At 32.2% G+C, this 20,053-nt stretch overlaps 3 protein-coding genes across 4 annotated transcripts; 2 read left to right on the top strand and 1 right to left on the bottom strand.

Moving 5' to 3' along the window:
• Nucleotides 1-65: 65 nt before the first annotated feature.
• Nucleotides 66-8,008, top strand: Sirt2 (NAD-dependent deacetylase sirtuin 2 homolog). Its single transcript, XM_073074007.1, has 7 exons — nucleotides 66-291; nucleotides 365-610; nucleotides 909-1,115; nucleotides 2,453-2,602; nucleotides 2,912-3,104; nucleotides 3,478-3,664; nucleotides 4,125-8,008. Exons 1-7 carry the CDS (start codon nucleotides 177-179, stop codon nucleotides 4,257-4,259), a joined length of 1,233 nt encoding a protein of 410 aa, XP_072930108.1. The 5' UTR covers nucleotides 66-176; the 3' UTR covers nucleotides 4,260-8,008.
• Nucleotides 8,009-8,467: 459 nt separating this feature from the next.
• Nucleotides 8,468-13,143, bottom strand: spn-A (RAD51 recombinase homolog spn-A). The gene is made up of 6 exons (XM_073074009.1): nucleotides 12,878-13,143; nucleotides 12,428-12,627; nucleotides 11,874-12,021; nucleotides 11,014-11,222; nucleotides 9,112-9,241; nucleotides 8,468-8,774 (listed from the first exon to the last, which is right to left on the bottom strand). Exons 1-6 carry the CDS (start codon nucleotides 12,965-12,967, stop codon nucleotides 8,529-8,531), a joined length of 1,023 nt encoding a protein of 340 aa, XP_072930110.1. The 5' UTR covers nucleotides 12,968-13,143; the 3' UTR covers nucleotides 8,468-8,528.
• Nucleotides 13,144-14,121: 978 nt separating this feature from the next.
• On the top strand, nucleotides 14,122-19,155 carry LOC140742927 (kelch-like protein 25). 2 transcript variants are annotated; one of them, XM_073074005.1, is made up of 5 exons: nucleotides 14,122-14,435; nucleotides 14,515-15,527; nucleotides 15,692-15,775; nucleotides 16,322-16,668; nucleotides 17,108-19,155. In XM_073074005.1, the coding sequence occupies exons 1-5, from the start codon at nucleotides 14,298-14,300 to the stop codon at nucleotides 17,344-17,346; spliced, it is 1,821 nt and encodes a 606-aa protein (XP_072930106.1). In that variant the 5' UTR covers nucleotides 14,122-14,297; the 3' UTR covers nucleotides 17,347-19,155. The 2 variants fall into 2 exon arrangements, with proteins under 2 accessions (XP_072930106.1, XP_072930107.1); XM_073074006.1 differs by lacking the exon at nucleotides 15,692-15,775 and having other exon boundaries at nucleotides 14,123-14,435.
• Nucleotides 19,156-20,053: the final 898 nt, after the last annotated feature.

Raw genomic sequence — 20,053 nt, 5'->3', positions numbered from 1 at the left:
AATGTAGAATAATATTTTATTAATTGTAGTTGCTACTTGCCATTCCTAGTAAATGAAGATATATATTTGGTACTATTCCAAAGTATTTTAAGCGTCATTATTACGTAACAAAATATCTATACTTCAATTTTATCTGTGCAATATTTTGTGAATTTGGACCGCAACTATTTCCAAGAATGCGCGTCATTTATCTGTCAAAGAGGCCGTGGCAAAATTGGACAAAGGTTTGGAGTCGCAATAAAAGATTTTATCTTACGATGTCTGCTAATTCTCCACCTGGAAAGAGCGATGGTTAGTTTCCTAGGTTTTATTATAGTTTATTTAGAGAGATGGGACATAAATATATGTTTTTCTTGTATTTTAGGTGAGGACCCCGCTGAAGGATCCGTCCCGCCAAATCCGATTGAAAGCCTCGGTTCTCGGATAAGAGATCTAGATGTGGACTCTATAAGGAGGTATTTAGCTCAAAAACTTGGGTTTTATGAACCATCCGAGCCGTCGCCGGTAGAAAAGGTTTTGGATGAAGTAAATTTGGATGGAATTGTAAAATGGATTAAGAGCGACCGCTGTAAAAATATTATTACACTGTCCGGAGCGGGCATTTCCACTTGTAAGTGTTATCTAATGTTCATTATCTATATTCACTATATTATAATGTTCGACAATTCATAAACTGATTTATTTTGGGTAACATACTACCTATCTATAATTTGGGTATTACTGTTAGTATTTTATTGAATGAGGAAATATTTAAATTCAGTCATATATTTGATTATGGATATATTAACAAAATTTGTTTTTTCTTATAATTCAAAACTACAAATCAGTTAATTCGACAATATAAACAAACACTTTGATTTTATTCACTTGTAAATTTAAACTTGACCACAATAAGAAATAAATTTCAGCTGCTGGTATACCAGACTTCCGAAGTCCAGAAACAGGCCTCTACCACAACCTTCAGAAGTACAATTTACCAGAACCGCAAGCAATATTTGAGATCAACTTCTTTCGGCTAAATCCAAAACCGTTCTTTACACTGGCAAAGGAACTGTTTCCGGGGAGTTTCAAGCCAACAATCTCACATTACTTCATCAGATTGCTACATGAGAAAGGTAAATATGTTTTAGACTTATTTTTAAAATAGGGCATTGGGATTAAACAGTAATTTTAGTTATTAATGTGTTGTATATACAATTCAGAAATTATGTCCATAAATGAAATTTCAAATGAAAGTGACGTATGTGTTCAATTCTTATGCACATTTTAAATTGTGTCATTAAGTGTCTGAATCAATGGACTATGAATGTGTTGATATTTTATAAATGATACATAGATTGTGAGCTGTGGTATACTTAGTGGAAAAATAAAACAGATCTTCAAACTTTAAAATTGTGCAGAATATTTATCTGCACTCAAAATTAGCAAACAAATGTGTTGTATTTAATGTGTATAAGGAAATAGTTCAAGAATATGTTAATTTACAAAACTTGATCACACATCCTGTTGACATTGACGGTGCTAAAATAAAATTATGTGTAACTGTTTCATTATCATCTTCATATTTGGCCAAATAATTATCATGAAATTCAGACAACAGGTTACTACCTAAATCTAAGATATTTTATAAATAGTTATACATGTAATCTAATTGAGGAAGTTTGGTAGATTATAGTAAAAGTTTGACCACCAGGCTAACACTAATATGATATTTTACCTGACTAATTGGTATGGTCAGTAACTGTCATTTATGTACTACAATAAGTTCAGGTCCTCTCAATTTAATGAAGACAAGCAATCCTCATATGGCATTTCTCGCAATGGTAAGTTATTCTTACCTAATAACATATGAAAGAAATTCTAAATTAAAAAAAAGAAATCTAAAATTTATCACACATAATATATTACTATGCCTTGCCTAGTGGTCACAATACCGCTATTCTAACTGTATTTTTTTTATAATATAGTAGTGGCAAACAAATATTCAGTCCACTTGATAGTAAGTGGCTACTATCATCCATAAACATCTGTAATCAACCCCAAATAAGATTAGATTCCTGCCTGAGGTTGCCACCAATGTATCGCAACCCCCTGAGGATTCAGTTGGAAAGCCTCAGATAAGTATATCTCTTAGCACGCTCTTCAAACTATATCCAAAAAGGACCATAATGTTAAACGTCAAACTTTAAAAACAAATTACCTTACCATTGGAAAGTTAGAAAATTAATTTAATACTAGTTGTCCCAGCAAACGTTGTGTTACTATATTAATTTTAAATAAAATGTTAAGGGTGAACAATCCTTATCACTTAGGGGTATGTAAAATAGATAGTAGCCGATTCTTAGACCTACTTAATATACATATAAAATTAGGTGAAAATCAGTAAAGCCGTTTCGGAGGAGTATGAACTAACCTTGTGACACGAGAATTTTATATATAAGATTTGTTACAGGCCTATTACTCCGCCATTACACACAGAATATCGACACATTGGAACGGGGTGCTGGCATCCCTGAAGAGAAGATTGTGGAGGCACATGGAACATTCTACACATCCCACTGCCTAGACTGTCGTAAAGAGTATTCTCTTGAATTTATCAAAGGTTAGTAGCATATACAAGTTGTTTTGGGAAGCGCTTAGATATTTTTATAGGTACTCTTTATATTTTAGGGAAAAAAGAGGGTTGTTACTTCTTGTCAGATCTTATATTTTTAACTAAAGGTCTTATCCAAGTCGTTAAAGACAATACCTATTGCGTATCAGACAAAAACATGAAGTTTATTAAAAATTATTACTATAATAAAGACATATTATGTCTTTTTTAGTTTTATATATTTGTATAGATAATAATTAAATAGCATCCCGTAAGAAATAACCTCAACTAACCTTATAAAATATTACTACTTTTCAGAGAGAATATTTTCTGATCAAATCCCTATTTGCACCGAGTGCCCTGGAGTGGTAAAGCCTGATATAGTGTTCTTCGGTGAGAGTCTGCCAGACCGTTTCCAGAGTTGTGTGCAGGAGGACTTCCACAGATGTGACATGCTCATCATTATGGGATCTTCACTTGAAGTACAGCCTTTTGCATCACTAATAGACATGTAAGTAATCCTACGGTAGCCTAAATATATAATAATTAGCTCTAGGCTTACCTGTAAAGTAAAACATTGTAAGAAAACTAGACACCACGACCATAATGACCTTGAGATCCGATTAGTGACTAATCATTAGTCTGTAAGTCACAGAGACATATTTGATACTTGAAGATTACTTGCCAAAATTTTGTTTTGACAAGTAAGCTAGTGCATTGGATCCAATTGTTACGATCGGATAGCAGTTGTTAAAACTTTTGGAAGTATTGAAGCTCTAACTCTTAGCCATCAAACTGTATTTCAACACTAGGTATTTAGAAAGTTTCTAAATGACTACTCTTAGCTTTACAACTTCAATCAACTATTAACTTCTCTCATCCAGGGTCCCAGATTGGTGTCCTCGGCTACTCATCAACAGAGAGAAGGCTGGTGTTCGGGCGCCGTTGTTGAGGCTGTGGGGCCTTATGGGTGGAGGCCTCCAGCTAGATGAGGATGCTGTGCGGGACGTTGCCAGGCTTGGAGACTGTGATGATGGCTGCCAGGATGTAGCCGACAGACTCGGCTGGGGGGTGAGTAATTTAACCCTACAAAATTTTTATTTTTATTTTGTCATGTAAGATTTCAAATGTTTGTACCTTATAATATTTAACTGCTATTTTAATTTACTCATTTCATTATTGTAAGACTTATTTCTCTCTTTTAAGTCAAGTATTCAATAGCAGTTGGATTTTTTGTGTTTATAATTTATTAATGTTTTTTCCACCACACCTTAGTAGTAGTAGAAGTACTTGTGGCAATACTATGCAATTTCTATCTTGTAACAGACCTGTCAAGATGAAGTGGTGAATTTATTTTAAAAATTTTTTTGCATACAAATAAGAAGCACCAAGGAACTACCTCAGACTCAATTTGTAACCTATTTGAGGTCATGTTCATGTCTTTTAAGGGTTTCATGGGTGCCATGCTCACATTACATAGTCACTCTAGACTGCCTGTCTGTTTCTTACCAACTTTTCTTTTTACTTCTAGGATGAGCTCCGAGCCTTAGTGGCTACTGAGCACAAGAGGCTGGAACAAGAGGGTCACCTCACCACTCCATATACTCCAGTGGTACCAGATGTAACACCCATACCCATACCGGGTCACAGCGAGACCAAGCTATGAAAATGGTACTCCACATTTAACTTATGTATTTATTTCTCTATTTTAAGATAAGTACACACATACCTATATACAAAAATTTATTAGTATACTTTTGAAATAACTTTCTATATATAAACATTATATACAGGGTGAACTTTACAAATAGGCCTTCAGGGCCAAATCCGAAACTAAAAGGATTAACGAAAAATGCTGAAAGGAGTTATATGTTATAGTGGAATAATATAAAGGTGTATTTTTTTCAAAATGAACTCGTTTGATTCCCGGCTAGGGAAAAAAAGTATTTTAAAAAAGTAAGTAATGATGCAGTTTTAGTTTTTATCAAAACAGGCCTCGTAACATATACCATATTACGAGGCATATGGCATTTCTCGCAATGGTAAGTTATTCTTACCTAATAACATCTGAAAGAAATTCTAAATTAAAAAAAAGAAATCTAAAATTTATCACGCGTAATATATTGCTATGCCTTGCCTAGTGGTCACAATACCGCTATTCTAACTGTATTTTTTTTATAATATAGTAGTAGCAAAAAAGTATTCAGTCCACTTGATAGTAAGTGGCTCCTATCATCCATGCACATCTGTAATCAATCCCAAATAAGATTAGATTCCTGCCTGAGGTTGCCACCAATGTATTGCGATCCCTGAAGATTCAGTTGGAAAGCCTCAGATAAGTATATCTCTTAGCACGCTCTTCAAACTATATCCAATAAGGTCCATAATGTAAAATGTCAAACTTTAAAAACAACTACCTTACCACTGGAAAGTTAGGAAATTATTTTTATACTAGCCGACCCAGCCAGCATTTTTCGCTAATCCTTATAGTTTCGGATTTGGCCCTGAATGCCCGTTTGATAAATTCACCTGTATATTTAAAGTTATTTGTGTTACTGGCTAATGCTAAAAATGACTACTAGATTTTAGATAGAAAAGGTAGTGAATGCATTTTTTTCAATCCATATATTTTTTTTTAAACTAGTACATACTTTTATATTTCAATTCAAATTGTTAACTATGGTATGCTTTATAGCTATGTGTGTACCTAACGTTATCCTATCGCCTATAGCTGGGATTGTCAAAAGGTTAAATCGTGTAAACTGGACTAAGTAACATTAATGTTGGAGTTGAAATAATTTCCATTTTTTAAGGACCATAATGTGTATGATACCTACAATAATGACAGATAAAAAATATGATTCTTATTTAAAAATGGATCGTTTTTTGTATAATACAAAATAATCAATCGTTATGGAAAAACCCTTTGTGAGGGGTGGTTCAAGCATGATGCAATACCAACAACTTCAAAATTAGAGTAAATAATAGGTAGATGTCAAAAAATATAGATAAATCCACAGTCTCCCACTTTCGAAAGTAACAGCTATATACTAATACTAATATAACGCCTATATACATTGTGAACTTCAACGGTTATAATTATTATAATAGCTTAAAACGTTTATATAAAAAATATTGTATTCTGTGAATATTTATTGTTATCTGTTAGAAATCATGTTATGATTCTAAAAGAGATCTATGAAATCCCTGGAATAGAGAAAAATCATTAGCTTCTAAAAAGTATCAAACTATAAGCAATAGTATTGTGATTTCAATAGTAAATATATTATAGAAGTATATAACCTTTTAAATCTTAGGTTTATATTTAAAATAGTGCCTCAAAATAATATGCAAGTAGGTAATTTATTTTATTTAAGACTTTCCTAAAATTAAGGTAGGCTTAATGAACTTGTGACATATTTACTAGTTAGTTAATTAACGAATCTTATTACTGGGTGTTTGGCCGGTTTAAGTGAAATTCGAAGGGCTCATGGTACTTTGGGTTTGGGGTATTGAAAAAGATACGGTAAGTGGACTTATAAGTGCGGCAATTTATATTTGGTGACCTCTAGATTTTTTTATAATAACTACACTCAAAATTATGTTCAAAATATTTCCCTATGTTCATGATTTTTTATGTGATGAAAATAGTAAATGATCGTGTCATTTACCTGATTTTAAATGGTCTTTAGATGGATTTTAAGTCGCCTATGGATATCCGTGAACAAATTCTAGTAAGGTCAGCCTCTGTGGACTAAATTGGAACTTCTCATGTGCTATTTTTTTTTCCTAATTTTTTTTAACTATCAGCCCACAGTCAGAAGTGAAATATGTATTAGCTTATACATTTTAAATGGTTGAATATATACCAATATATTTAGAAGTTACAATTTTGACGAATAGATTGATTAAGCAATAGCCTTATTGTAGATGAATTACCACTCATTTTCCATTATTTTGTTTGGATAGTCGCTGGCCATGGTGAGATGTAGGGACTTATTCAATAGCCTTAATAGAATCTTATATAAAATTGCCTTCAAATAATATTCCAATTTAAAAGTTCTACATAATACATAGTTAAAATGTTGTTATGGCGAGAAAGAATCGACGACTGACAGAGCATTTCACATATTTGCAATATTAAGATATATATTGTAGTTAGGTAAAATTTTAGAATAACTTGGTCTCTAAAGATTGTAATCTTAAATGGCAGGTTTTATATTTGTTTCTCGCTCACACATGGAATATGAGTAAGATGTAGATAGAAATACCATTTAGATTATTGTCCTTATTAATTCAAGTTGTAGATTATACAGTGTGGGCTTAAAGTATAATAATCGTTACTTAAATGTTTTTCATTGAATTCGCACCACATTTTTATTGTTTTTTACATTTTAGTATTATGAAAGAAATACACTATTAATTTGTAAACCTATTTTAAATTAAACAAGTAATTCAAATGTTTTAATTTTTGTTATTTCTGACTAATAATGAGTTTATATTTATAATATTATTTTTATTTATTTTATAATTTTATGTATAGTCTTCAACACCCTATATATTAAAATAATGTTAAATGCTTTATTCCATGTAATTCTGCATAGTTAATCAAAATGTTATACATAAATAAAATGTCTTATGAAACAGATATATATTTTAAATACTTAATAACTTGTAACATGCTTAAATTGTATGTAAAATGACATAGTGATAGTTATTTTTCTAAGAATGCATAATATTGAATGTTTTGGCAAATCTCTTTAAGCTTGTTATTAGTAAAATATATTTAAGTAGTACAAATTAACACATAAAGTTAAAATTATAGAGAATGCCTTACTTATACTGACAGTGCATAGCTTGCAAGAGATTTGCTAAATAAAGTTTTGTTTTAGTTATGATAAAATTAAATTTAGTTGGATGTCTAATTCCTGGTAAAAGAAAGTGCATCTCGTAAATTGTGTATTTAGTATTATAAAAGCTTTAGTGAAGGTAAATAATTGCACTTTTATGCTTTTATAAAACATAATGCCAAACATCAACAAGCAGTCACACATTCAAACGTGTGGATAGATTGTTTGACTTGGTTTGTCATTTTGCAATCATTTGTAGTATAACTTTTATTCAAGCCAAACATTTGAGGTTTGTGGCTAATACCAAGCGTGAGAACATTGCATACAAAGCGAAATTAAGAATTACATACATAAAAAATGTGCAATACATTTTATATAATATGGTCTTAAATAATAAATTGTTGCCAGGGTTTGGACATGGGCTACATAGAAATATTATAGTGTGAGTTAAGTTTTACGGTGATGAGGATTTTATTTAAGTTTTATTTATTATTTTTATACGGCAAGGTATTTAATGTTACAGCTTAATTCAATTAACAATTAAATTAAATATTCAGCCTGAAAATGTTTTTTTTTTTAACTTATCTTTTTCCTTTTAGAAAAAAATAAATATCAATTCAATTAATCTATCGAATGTTTTGCCTAACAAAGATCGGTTTTTGACTATCTTCTAACACCCATTATTAATAATCAACCTATCAAAAAGCTCTACATTTCACAATTATTTCATATTAGAAATTGTCAAACTCCGATCTCTGGTAGATAAAATTTTGATGGATTGAGTATTAATAACGAGCGTCAGATAACCCATTTTCAACAACAAGACATTGTTTGCTTAGTTGTATATGTAATAATTGTAAATCATCGTCATGCTCATGGCTCATCAATTTTGCCAGTTGTAACACTGGCCCATTATTATTGCCCATAAGCCAGATATTGTCATGCCCTAGAGACAAATATTGCCCATTGCACCAAAAATAATACTATACGGTTTCAAAATACAAGGACAGAATTAAAACACTCGTTTTAACTTAAAAATGCATTGATTTATACACAATAATTATAACAGTTGGCAGCAGATAATTTTATTCCTTAGCATCAGTAATCCCTTCAGTGCTAATAGCAAACATAGCTTCAGTTTCCGGTAGGCAGGGGCTATCATATATCTTACAGACTCTATTGTCACCCCTGCCTTTCCTTAGGTACAGTCTAGTCGTTGAAGCGTGGGCAATAATATGCCCACCAATGGGCTTCTTTGTGTCAGCATTGAACACTCCCACTGCGTCCACTTGCGCCACCACTTGGTTTGTGATTATAACGGCAACACCAAACTGAAATGCAATGATTTTAAATTGACCAAGTATTTTCGATTCATGGGTAAGTTAACGTAACAAAAAAATATTTGAAATGTTTCAATTTAAACCTTAAGTAGTAGTATTTCTTCCCATTGGAATAAATAATGATAGAGTTCATGTAAGATGTCCACATCTATTGTTTTTAGATACCTATGGCATATGTGGGGATAATAGGTCTTATTATTAAAGAAACTGTTAAAATGTTTTGCCATTGATCATACAATAACCCTTTATACAAAACCAGAATCAAACTCAGAACATCTGCTTTCTTAAATAAAATCATATTATAGGTTATACAAAGTAACTATAATACCTCATCAGCAAGCCTAAGCAGCATCCTCATAAACCGGCCAAGATGCAGCTGCCTAGAGTTGAGCTCTCCTCTGCCGGAGTAATCTGTCCGGTATAATGCTGTCGCACTGTCTACTATTAGCAAAGAATATCTGAAACAGAATCAATCACATAGATATTCTCACGAAATTGTTTTCTACATAAATAATTATTACCGCCTTGTTCCTTTGATAGTGGCCTTAGGTGGACCAATACATAATTCAAACCAAAAAATGATGCTTGTCTGCCATTATTATGTACAGTCACGAGCATAAATATATGACTATGGGCAGATCAGCAAAAATATGTGACCCAATAACGAGTTCAATAATATATGCCTGCACGAACGCAGCAAAAATATCTGACAACTATAGGCAGCAAAAATATGTGATGATAATGTTGATCATATAATTGTGACATGTGTTATGACATGTGACGTCAACTAAGGGGCAATAATATCTGACATAATTTACAAATATCTTTGATGTAAATATCAATCAACCTACCGGTCAAAGGGGCCAATGTATTTTTCCGGAGAAAGAATATGAGCAAAAAACACGTTATAAATATTTTTTTATTTAAGTAAGAAAAAAACAGGGTTAAAGACAAAGACAGGATAAATATATTTTAACAGGGTGAATTTTCCAAATCCGAATCTATAAGGATTAGCGAAAAATGCTAAAAGGAGTTACGAGGCCGATATTGATAAAAACTAATACTGCATCTTTAGTTTTTAGGGTTCCGTACCCAAAGGGTTAAAAGACAACCGGAAAATAAGTATTATACTTATTTTTATAAAATAGTAAACATCTGGTGGTACAGAAGCCTCCATGTGCGAGTTTGACCCGTACTTGGCGAATTATTTAAAATATCCCTATTTAAGGGGATCGAACCAGTTCATTTTGAAAAAAAAAAATACACACCTTATATAATTCTACTATCGGATAGTGTCCCTTATACGGATTAAATTCTGGGATTAAATGACAAATTATAGGAAAAGCTTCTATTGCACCCTGTATACAACAAAAATTATATGTCCCAACGACTTTTACAATATTATATAGATTATACTTTATTAAACTAAAATGGTTACGAATATTCTGCTAAGACAAAAATATAAAAAGAAGTTACCAACAGTTAATTGATACATGTAACTTTAATTATTTATATTAGCAATACCAAGTTCTAAAATTAGCAATATTATCGGAGAAATAGGTTCCATCTTTATGATGTCGCTTTGATATATTTATTATTTTTATCGTTAAAACGTGGGTAGTAGATCTTTTTATCCAACGCTGCCGAGTAACGTTTAGGAATTGATTGATAGTGTATTATTAGAAACCTTAGAATTATTTTAATTAATTATTTTGTATTTTTTTCATGATTTTTATAATAAGTTCTTATTTATAAAGTCACTGGCTGATACAATTCTATGATTTAGCATAAAAAAAAAAAGAACGCGGCTTGACGTTCGAGTTGTATTTTGAGCCGGAATAACAAAAGTGAATAGATTAATATTGTCACATATTTTTGCTTCGTAAGGTGGTCACAATTATTTGATCAACGTTATCATCACATATTTTTGCTGCCTATTAATGTCAGATATTTTTGCTGCGTTCTTGCAGGCAGATATTACTGAACTCGTTCTTGGGTCAGATATTTTTGCTAATCTGCCCATAGTCATATATTTATGCTCCTGACTGAGCTGAAATGATTTTGTCACCTCTGCAAATATTTAAGAGTTTATACAAAGTAATTTGAGGTGTAACAGGCTACATATACTAATCCTGCTCACAAGCTAAAAATTTTTATATCACATTGTTACAAAACATATCCTAGTTTGTTTATTTACAAGGCAATATATACATAGTTTTAAAATAATCACCTGGATTCAGCCATCATTGCACAAGCTTGTACCAGCAGCTGAGTTTGATGATCAGTATTATATGCTCTTGCATATGCAACATTGTCGAGAACGGCCGCACCCTCCATGCCATATCGCTGCGCCACTGCTAACAGCCTCTCTGGTCGAAACGTGCCTTCTGTATCTATGTACATACACTTGCCTTCCCCTCCTGACTGTTCTATTGGTAACTGTAATAAAATAAATGGGTATGGTCAAATACTGCTAGCAATATTGTAGAAGTTTCTCAATGTTGTGAAGTCCTGATCTAAATCTTAAACACTACTTATATTTGGAAATTATTTACTGCAATGGTGAAAACATTGTGAAGAACATGTAAACATACTTAAAAATTGTTTTTCCAGGATATTAGCCCTTTCCAGTTTTCATTTGTTTATTAGGCTATTATATATTTCTTTCCTGGTCACACAAAGGTTTTTATATAAATTTGATTTGTTCTGGGTATAATTTATGTTCATGACACCAAAGACATATAGGTGTGACATTGTGCATACATAGCATTGATTATTTTAAAATAAGTGCAGTAAATATTGACGCTTGAAAGGTTATATCAATCCTTATTAAGTGACATTGCATAAATTTTACAGAAGAGAGATATCAAGTTAAAATAATAAAAAAAAACCTCACCTAATTGTTGGACTGAAATGATTTCAACAGACAGAAATATTTTCAATCAAACATTAATGTGAGTTTATTTAGTTTTATGTAAATATTTCAAGTTCGAATTACTCTCACGTAAATTTTTTTCAATACGCCTAATGAAGCTTGCCTTCAAGATTGATTTCAAGTGTCAATATTTAAATAATATTAATTTATGTTACCTGACAAGTAACTGCTAGAGTGTGGCATAGCTGCGTTTTTCCTGTCCTGAACTCTCCAAATATCTCAGTAATAGATCCGGTCTCAATACCACCACCCAACAATCTGTCTAGCTCTTTTGAGCCTGTTGTGAGTTGAATTATTTCTGCCCTGAAAATATGAATGCAATTTTTATCATCAACCCATTACTGTCCCACTGCTGGGCACGGGTCTCCTCTCAGAAAGAGAGGGATCTGGCCATAGTCCACCACAGGTATTGCAGTATACTGGAAGTGTAATTTGATAGTTTTCTCAAACCATTGAAAACTTTTTTAATACGAGTATAAATTAACATAAATATAAGTAAACATCATCCATGCAACACAGTGCAATAGCAGTTTGACATAGACTCCCTGATTCAATTCCTGTCCAGGCATACATCTAGTTGTTGACTTAGCTTTTTTGAGCCTGAGTGTTTACTATGGGAGCTTATGTTATTGTAAAGTGTGTTATTTTTGACAAAAAAAAATACAGTTCACTCAAAAATATTTTTTCTGTTAAATATCTAAAGACCCACCTTTTTTGATGAAATTCTGTAGCCGTTGTAAAGCCCATAGGAACTAGTTTTGATGCTTCTGATAGTATCTTGTCGGCTTTCGCTTCTGATATGCCTTTTATTGTGATAAGCCATTTTTTTGGTGCATATGCCACTGATTCAACTGTGTGGTATCCAGCCTCTTCTAATTTTTTAATATCACCTGATGTAATGCCATTACCCTGGAAATATTTTAAATTTTAGGCGATATGTAATGAGACATTAAGAAAATGGTCATCTTCATGTACGTCAAAGTTACATTTGAATAAATAATTTATTATCATAGAAGTCTTTGATAAGTAAAAAAGGAACGGATACTTTGATATCTTTAATATTAGAAAGTCTCTCTAAAAGAAAATACAATTAAAATGACTGGTGCTACTACGGTGAAACTTTTTTAAACATTATTTAAGTATAAAACAATGACATTACTTCTAGTTTACTGATCAGCTGTGGTCCACACTCATCCAAATCTTCTTCTAGAGTAGCTGACGCAGTTGCAGTCGATGCGGTCGCAGTCATTTTATACTTATCACAGTTTCATTGAAGACATGCACATAAATCAAAAAATACACTTGACAACTCTTTTCTTTTTTAAATTAAATGTTTTCGTAGTGGAGTTAGAAAATTAGAACTGTTTTAACAAGTTTAGTTTACGAGCTGTCAAAATGACAATATGTAGGATTGTAACAATTAAAATTCCCTCCAATTCAACTCCACAGAGAGTATTTTATTCCCAAGCTAAAAGTCCATAGACAAACGGACATTCGTTCAATGGACTTGTACACTGTGCAGGGTCCTTAATAATAAAAATAATCAATATGAATAAATATTACGTGTATTTATAGAATATAACAATTATGTTAAAGAGCTAAATGTAAATTCTGCTGCAAAAGAACAAAGATTATGTTAAGTAAAGGATAGCGCAGAATGGAAACATACCGCTAATGCAGAATTGATCAAAATACATGTGGTCTTGTTTCTATAATTTGTAGAAATTGTAACAAATTAGAAACTTTGCGATTTTTAAACTCAAGATTCAAAAAATTAATTAAACTCGACAATTAATATTAAGAAAACTAAAATAAAATATTTTTTGACATAGACACGATATGGACTTTAATATTGATTGTTTAATTTTAAATAAGGTAAATCGTCATCAACGTAGTGCTGAATTCACCATAAACAAGGTTTTAAATAAAGATAGATTTTTAACTAAAGAATATTTATCAAAGTGCAAAGTGAGAAAATGTGAATTGATGCAATTTATTATGTTGATTATTTACGATTTCAGTTCAAATTCATTTTAATACTGTATTTAAAATATCTTAGTATTTTAGAAGTACATGTTTTTTGTTTCAAAAGTCTTGTTACAATAATAAATACATTATAATAATTAAAATAATATAAAGAAGAGAATGAAATAATGTTATTAAGTTTAACAAAATATATGTAAAAAATTAGCTATTACGATTACTCTTCCGTATAATTTAACAACAATATAAAGGTATTATATTAACAAATACAAATAATTCTAGTATTTATACTGATTATGTGAAGTTAATAGTTTAGATTTATGAAACTTACTGAATCAAGATTGAATCATTGCCATATCAATCAACTCTGGTTGTGTGAAAGTAGCTTTATGATGTATTACGATGCACATTTGTTTGACATTGTTGATTGTATGCATACACACATACAATATTCATTGCTCGTTATCGATATTTGACAGGTACTTAATAATGGACCGCGAATGGATTTTCAATCAGATTCGTATCGTACGAGAGAGGACATTAAATTTTGAAATTAATAATTGTGTTACTTAAGTCGTGTGAAAAAATCGCTTAAAATGGATAACATTACGTTGGTAATACGTGGAAAAGAGTTTACTGCCTCAAAAGCTAAGCTTTCCGAATACAGTGATTATTTTCGTGCTATGTTTAGCGGTAATTATGTGGAAAATGTGCAAAAGCAAGTTACTATAGATGTAAGTTCGGTTTTAATATCTCTTATTAGTGCAATAAATTACTTTCGCCCGATCTTACTTTATTTATGTCCATTTCTAGGTTTTGGATCCGAATATAATGGGTATAATATTGCAGTACATGCGAATCGGTATTATCGATCTGTCGGAACATTCGCTGGCTACTATTAAAGAGATCGCATTGACTGCTAATTTTCTGCAAGTTACAGAGTTGATTAAACAAATTGAATACACACTTGATTCTCAACTGTCTCCATCCAATTGGGTGGAAACTATGGCCATTGCTGAATGTGCTACATTCCCGAAGTTAGAGCACTTTGCTGCTGCTCATGGTCTGCTGAGCTTTAAGCGCATGAAGCCAGAATATATTCCAACAATACAGAAGCTATTTTGGTATCTCTCCCATCCATACTTGGATGCGGAGACTGAATGTGAGGTCTTCAAATTTGGCCATGAGTGGATTATGAAGAATGGTGGTGGTGGAGATGCCCTGCTGCTAGTTCTCTGCTGCTTGGACTACAAGAGACTTACATTCTATGATCTCCAAGATATGACAGGGATGTTGGGTAATTACGCTAACAGCCTGGCTGAAAAAGTAATTGAATGCTTAAGGGAACAGTCTGATGAACAAGACGAATTCTACACTTCCTACTTCACCAGACGTAAGTCGTCCATTTGTAAAAAATACACTGAGAGAGTTTACAGGGAGATTGTGAATTTAATGAAAGCGTCAATCCAACGAAAGTTTATTCACACACCCACCATTCCGATGTGGATTGTAAAGGAATCCAAACCAGAAGTGATCCCACATCATTTGTATACTTTTACACAAGAGCATGCTTTTGAAAAGTGGTTAGAAGTCGCTGAAAAGAATTTGTGGGGTTGGAGTGTCATAGCATGGGGCTTGACTAAGATAATACTTGTTTGTGGTGAGGTTGGCCGAGGCAGTGGTATATTCTACAAGGATATCAAGGTTTATGATACGCTGAGGCAGCAGTGGACTCAGCATGGCGTGGAACTGCCGCCACGTCGTCACGCTGGCCTTGCAGTGGTTGAAGATGAACTTTACATTGTGGGTGGTGTCGGTGGTTATAGGTAAGCCATGTTTATTAAAATATGAGACTTTAATTTTTACTTTACCGCTTATTTTTTTAACAAATAGCTTAATTTTAAAATTGTCTTTTTAAATAAAATTGTTATTTGCATTTTGTGTAAAATAATTTTGTTTAAAACCTAAAATTGTAACTTTAATCCTAAAGGTGTGAAGTGGGGGATTGCGTACTAAAGAGGCAACTGCCACCAAACGATACACGCGTTATGTACTCCCATCCGGGTTGCACATTGTACGTAATGCCCATTTTATGTATAAAAGTTCTTTCAGTTTTGTTTCAAGCCTTTCATTTTCGTTTTGTTTCAATCACAGTTTGTTACGTAATGTCACCATACATTATGTGCCCCTAACTAGTAATTTATTTACCCTTGAAAGGCAATCCTTACTAAGCAACATTAAGCTAATAAAACTAAAAAAAAAAATACAAATTTGTTGGATTGAAAATATTACTAAGTCTGTAAAAATAATTCCAATCAAAAAATTAAATACATAATTTTTTTTCTTAATATTTGAACATAAAATTATTAAGTAAGGATTGCGTTTCAAGCATCAATATGTATATTATATGCTATTCTGATTTGAAGAGTGTCTTGTGTGGTAAATTAGGGTATGTAACTGCCTTAGGAGTAACAATGTAAAGATGCACTTATCTTTCTTTGCTGTTTTATTTTGTTTTAGTTGTTGATGAACACTTAACATCAGGAATTATGCATGTTGTTTCTTTAACGTAAATATATTTGAGAATACCGTCATACAACTAAAATTTAATTGGTTTCAGGGTTGTGCTTGATACAGCTATAGTGTATGACTTAAACCAAAGAACATACAGGAAGATTGCACCATTGCCTGACGCTATTCAAAATCCTGCTATATGCGCTCATGGGAAGGTCATCTATGCATGCGGACAGAAGAATATCTACAGATATGAAGAAACAGGCTCGTCTGATCGCTGGACAATGGTTATAAATACTGACTTGCGTGCGAGCTATATGATCTCATTCAAAGGGTCCATATACTGCACCCAGAATTATTTCAGTCATCTGTATAGATTCAAGCCTGGTGAAGATGACAAGTTGGAAATGGTTTCGCAGTTCAGCAGCCCTCCAGCTGTGTTGGTTCACATGCGTAAGTAGTTTATACGGATTCTTAATTTTTTGTAAAGAATATAATTAATATGTTCAATTGTGTCTTTTTTACCAGCTTCATAAATTAAGAGGTGTCTGACTGTACCTATTATTTCATGTATAATATTTTAGGCTTGTTTTTGAAAGATGTAAAAGAAATAACGGAATAAAGAATTGTTCTCTATGTCTGTGTATCCAACTAAAATTTTTAAAAAAGTTAATAGCCTAGATAATTTTGGATAGGCTAACGATTCTTATTGCATTTTAATTGTAATTTTATAGATGTTCAGAAGGCATTTTCTAAAGAACCTCCTATGAGTAAAGTCCTTTGACTTTGTTTATCTTCGCATTATAAATAATTTATAATTTGAACACATTAACGTATATTCTGGACAAAAAATATTTTTTCGTTTGGTATATTTAGTTTGTTCTGTCATCAGGTGACCGGATGATGGTGTTCACCAGGACAATGTGTGGTCACGCCGACATCATGGCAGTGGAGGAGTACGACGAAACCCACGACTTCGAGCTCAAGCCTAAAGTCCTCTGGCTGCAAACGTTCTCCGAGGTAAAGATCAATGATGTTGCCGGTTCCGCCCTCGTGGTGACGTCCTTACCACCGATCCATGTGGAGATATCGCAAACCCACAAGCGGTATCTCGAGCGCTTCTCTGAGTAACAAGGTTACCAAAAACTATATGCTATTCTCACTATGCCTATTTTTTTTATTGTATTCCTAGGAACTAAGTCTATATCGTAGTCGTACGTCTTGACCTGTCAATGTATACGTAGGTCTAAGAGTATATTTATTCACAAATCACTGATATATTTTTATTGTTTAGTTTTAAATTCAGACCTCAAATGAAAGTAATAGGAATAATTTTTGGACTGTATATTTTAGTTTTTAGATTTTTAATTTATGTGATCAGATTATTTTATACTAATATTTATTTAGCTTAACCGTCTTATTCATAAACCCATTTTTTATCAAATGAGATAAAAAGCAAAAAAGCTGGCCTCAAAGGTTTATGAATAAGGAGGTTTGAATTATTTATTACAAGCAAAAGCAATACTATTGTTATTTTTGTGTGCGGCGATTTTAAAATATAGTTAAATATATAAAAACCATAAAAAATTCTTCATAGGTGATTCAAAATCGAATTTTCTTTATATAATTTAATTTATTATGATAAGTGCGTATTTATTTTATTGTTTGATGCAAAATGCATTTTAGTTTTCAACTACATACTTATATTAAACTATTATCTATGTCTATTACCTATTAGGGCCTCAAGTTGCGAGCACTCGGGCCTAGGGCTCGGGCGCTCGGGTGTTCAGGCAATTTTACTATTAATAAACTATATAATCTCATATGTTATAAGGTGACAAGTTGGTGTATACGTATTTGTAACACTTATTTAGTAGTACACGTTTTAATAAGCGGTAAGAATATTTATTACTGATAATATATCAGCAAGTAACCTAGTGATAGTTAAGCTGTGCTTCATATTTCGCTGCAACTTTATAGCGCTGAAATAGATTTTATTTTTGGAATGCGATTGTAGTTGCGAACTCGAAAGTGTGTCGTTTAGATTTTTAAGCAAAATCAATCACGCTAGCGTCAATAAGCGCAAATCACGTAAATATTGTGATGACTTTTTTGGCCGGTTTGTTTAATTAGGTGCCATACATAGATATAAGGATTGTGACGTCACAACTAAGTAAAAATAGATGGGTGGTAAGAACTAGGGGATATTTGAAAAACTATACGTCAATTGACGATGAATGTGAGGTCTAGGAGAGATCACTTATGAGAATATTATAATTCATAATCACGCAAGTATTTATTCTTAGAGGCAATTATATAGCCATGATAAGTGCGGTTTTAGAACATAAGAGGCTTAGGAGCGAATGTAGGCGTATGTTATTTTTAACGGATAACACATGGGTACCTAAAATACATGAAAGGCTCTCTCTCTAAAAAAGTTCTCAGAGATTTTTCAACCGACGCAGCAGAAAAACACAGCGAGTTCTCATTCTAAGTTCTTAATTGGACTTATTTTGTCGGAGCAAATAGCCGTATGATGTGTTTTAAACCCTTATTGGACAACTCCGCTTAAAATCAAGGATTTTCGTTAAAAATAACAAACGTTTACAATCACTTTTGAACTAATGTAGACTTAGAATAAGTTGATATAATATTACAAATAAGTGATTCAATTTTATAATTAGCGGTATAAACGTTTTTTAAAATTTGTAGTCCTTAAAAATAACTATTTTCAATCATCTATGTAATGTGTGTTTCACTGCAAGTATAAAATTATAACTATTTTCACTGTAGAGTTCGTCTGTGACGGGTTTCGGTCCTAGCATCAGTAGATCTGTGTTCTGGTTTGAAGGGTACATTGAGATGTATTTACTTACGAGGCGTTCCAACTTAGTTCTCAGTAAGCAATTCATCCGCTGTGGAGATCTCGGCTGACTTACATATTAGGCATTTTGTGGAAGCCATCAGCTGGCCTGCAAGCTCATTTACTCCAATCTCATAAAAAAAATCTGTAACCACCACCTTGTACTTCAGGGTATCATGTCGTAGGGTAGTTTTGATGGCCATGTGCTAGAAAGTCCACTTAAGAACAGCTGGCTCAGGTACTATAAAAGTGTATGTACATATTTAACCACGTATGAAGTTATACTGTTTTGGCGAAATTAATAAAAAAAATTTTGTGCTTCTAATACAAGAAAATAATCACGAACAAAATGTATTACATACAACGCACAACTTCGTCCCACGCAAAAAAATACAGCCATCTAACATCTTTACGAATAATCCATTTTACCAAAAGGAGCATAACTTCAAAAGTAAATAAAATCGAAATGTACCCTATTGGTGCCTCATTTGTATTTGGTATGGAATTGGCCTAAATGTAGAGTTGGACAAATGAGGGTAGAAATCTACATTAAAATTATACGTAAGAAAACATCTGGTTGTTATTCATTTACATTTATTTAGACATTGATTTACAAACATTAACATACTATTTATGATTTGTGTACATACATTTTGTACAATAATTCTACATTAAAATGAAACCAAAATTTTGTTAATACTCATATTAAACTATGCATTACATTTAAACGATAGCATTTTATGCGATTTCAATGAGACTAGTAATAAACTATCAAATTAATAAAATAAATCTTTGCATTTATTAGGTATACACTTTGAAGCAAAAGAAATTAACACTGGTTTAATAAGATCTATATTTAATTATTATATGTTATTTACAATACATAAAACTTAGAGACGGTCATAAGACTACGTTAACGCCACTCGGTATTCCTACATAAATATATTTTTATATTTATTATAATTATTATAAAGC

This window comes from Epargyreus clarus, unplaced genomic scaffold, assembly GCF_041222505.1.
Source record: "Epargyreus clarus isolate Ecla_fem2 unplaced genomic scaffold, WU_Ecla_fem_2.2 ptg000006l, whole genome shotgun sequence".
Classification (NCBI taxonomy): Eukaryota; Metazoa; Arthropoda; class Insecta; order Lepidoptera; family Hesperiidae; genus Epargyreus; species Epargyreus clarus.
The sequence above is the reverse complement of the archived record's forward strand: the minus strand, read 5'-3'. Positions and strand labels throughout refer to the sequence as shown.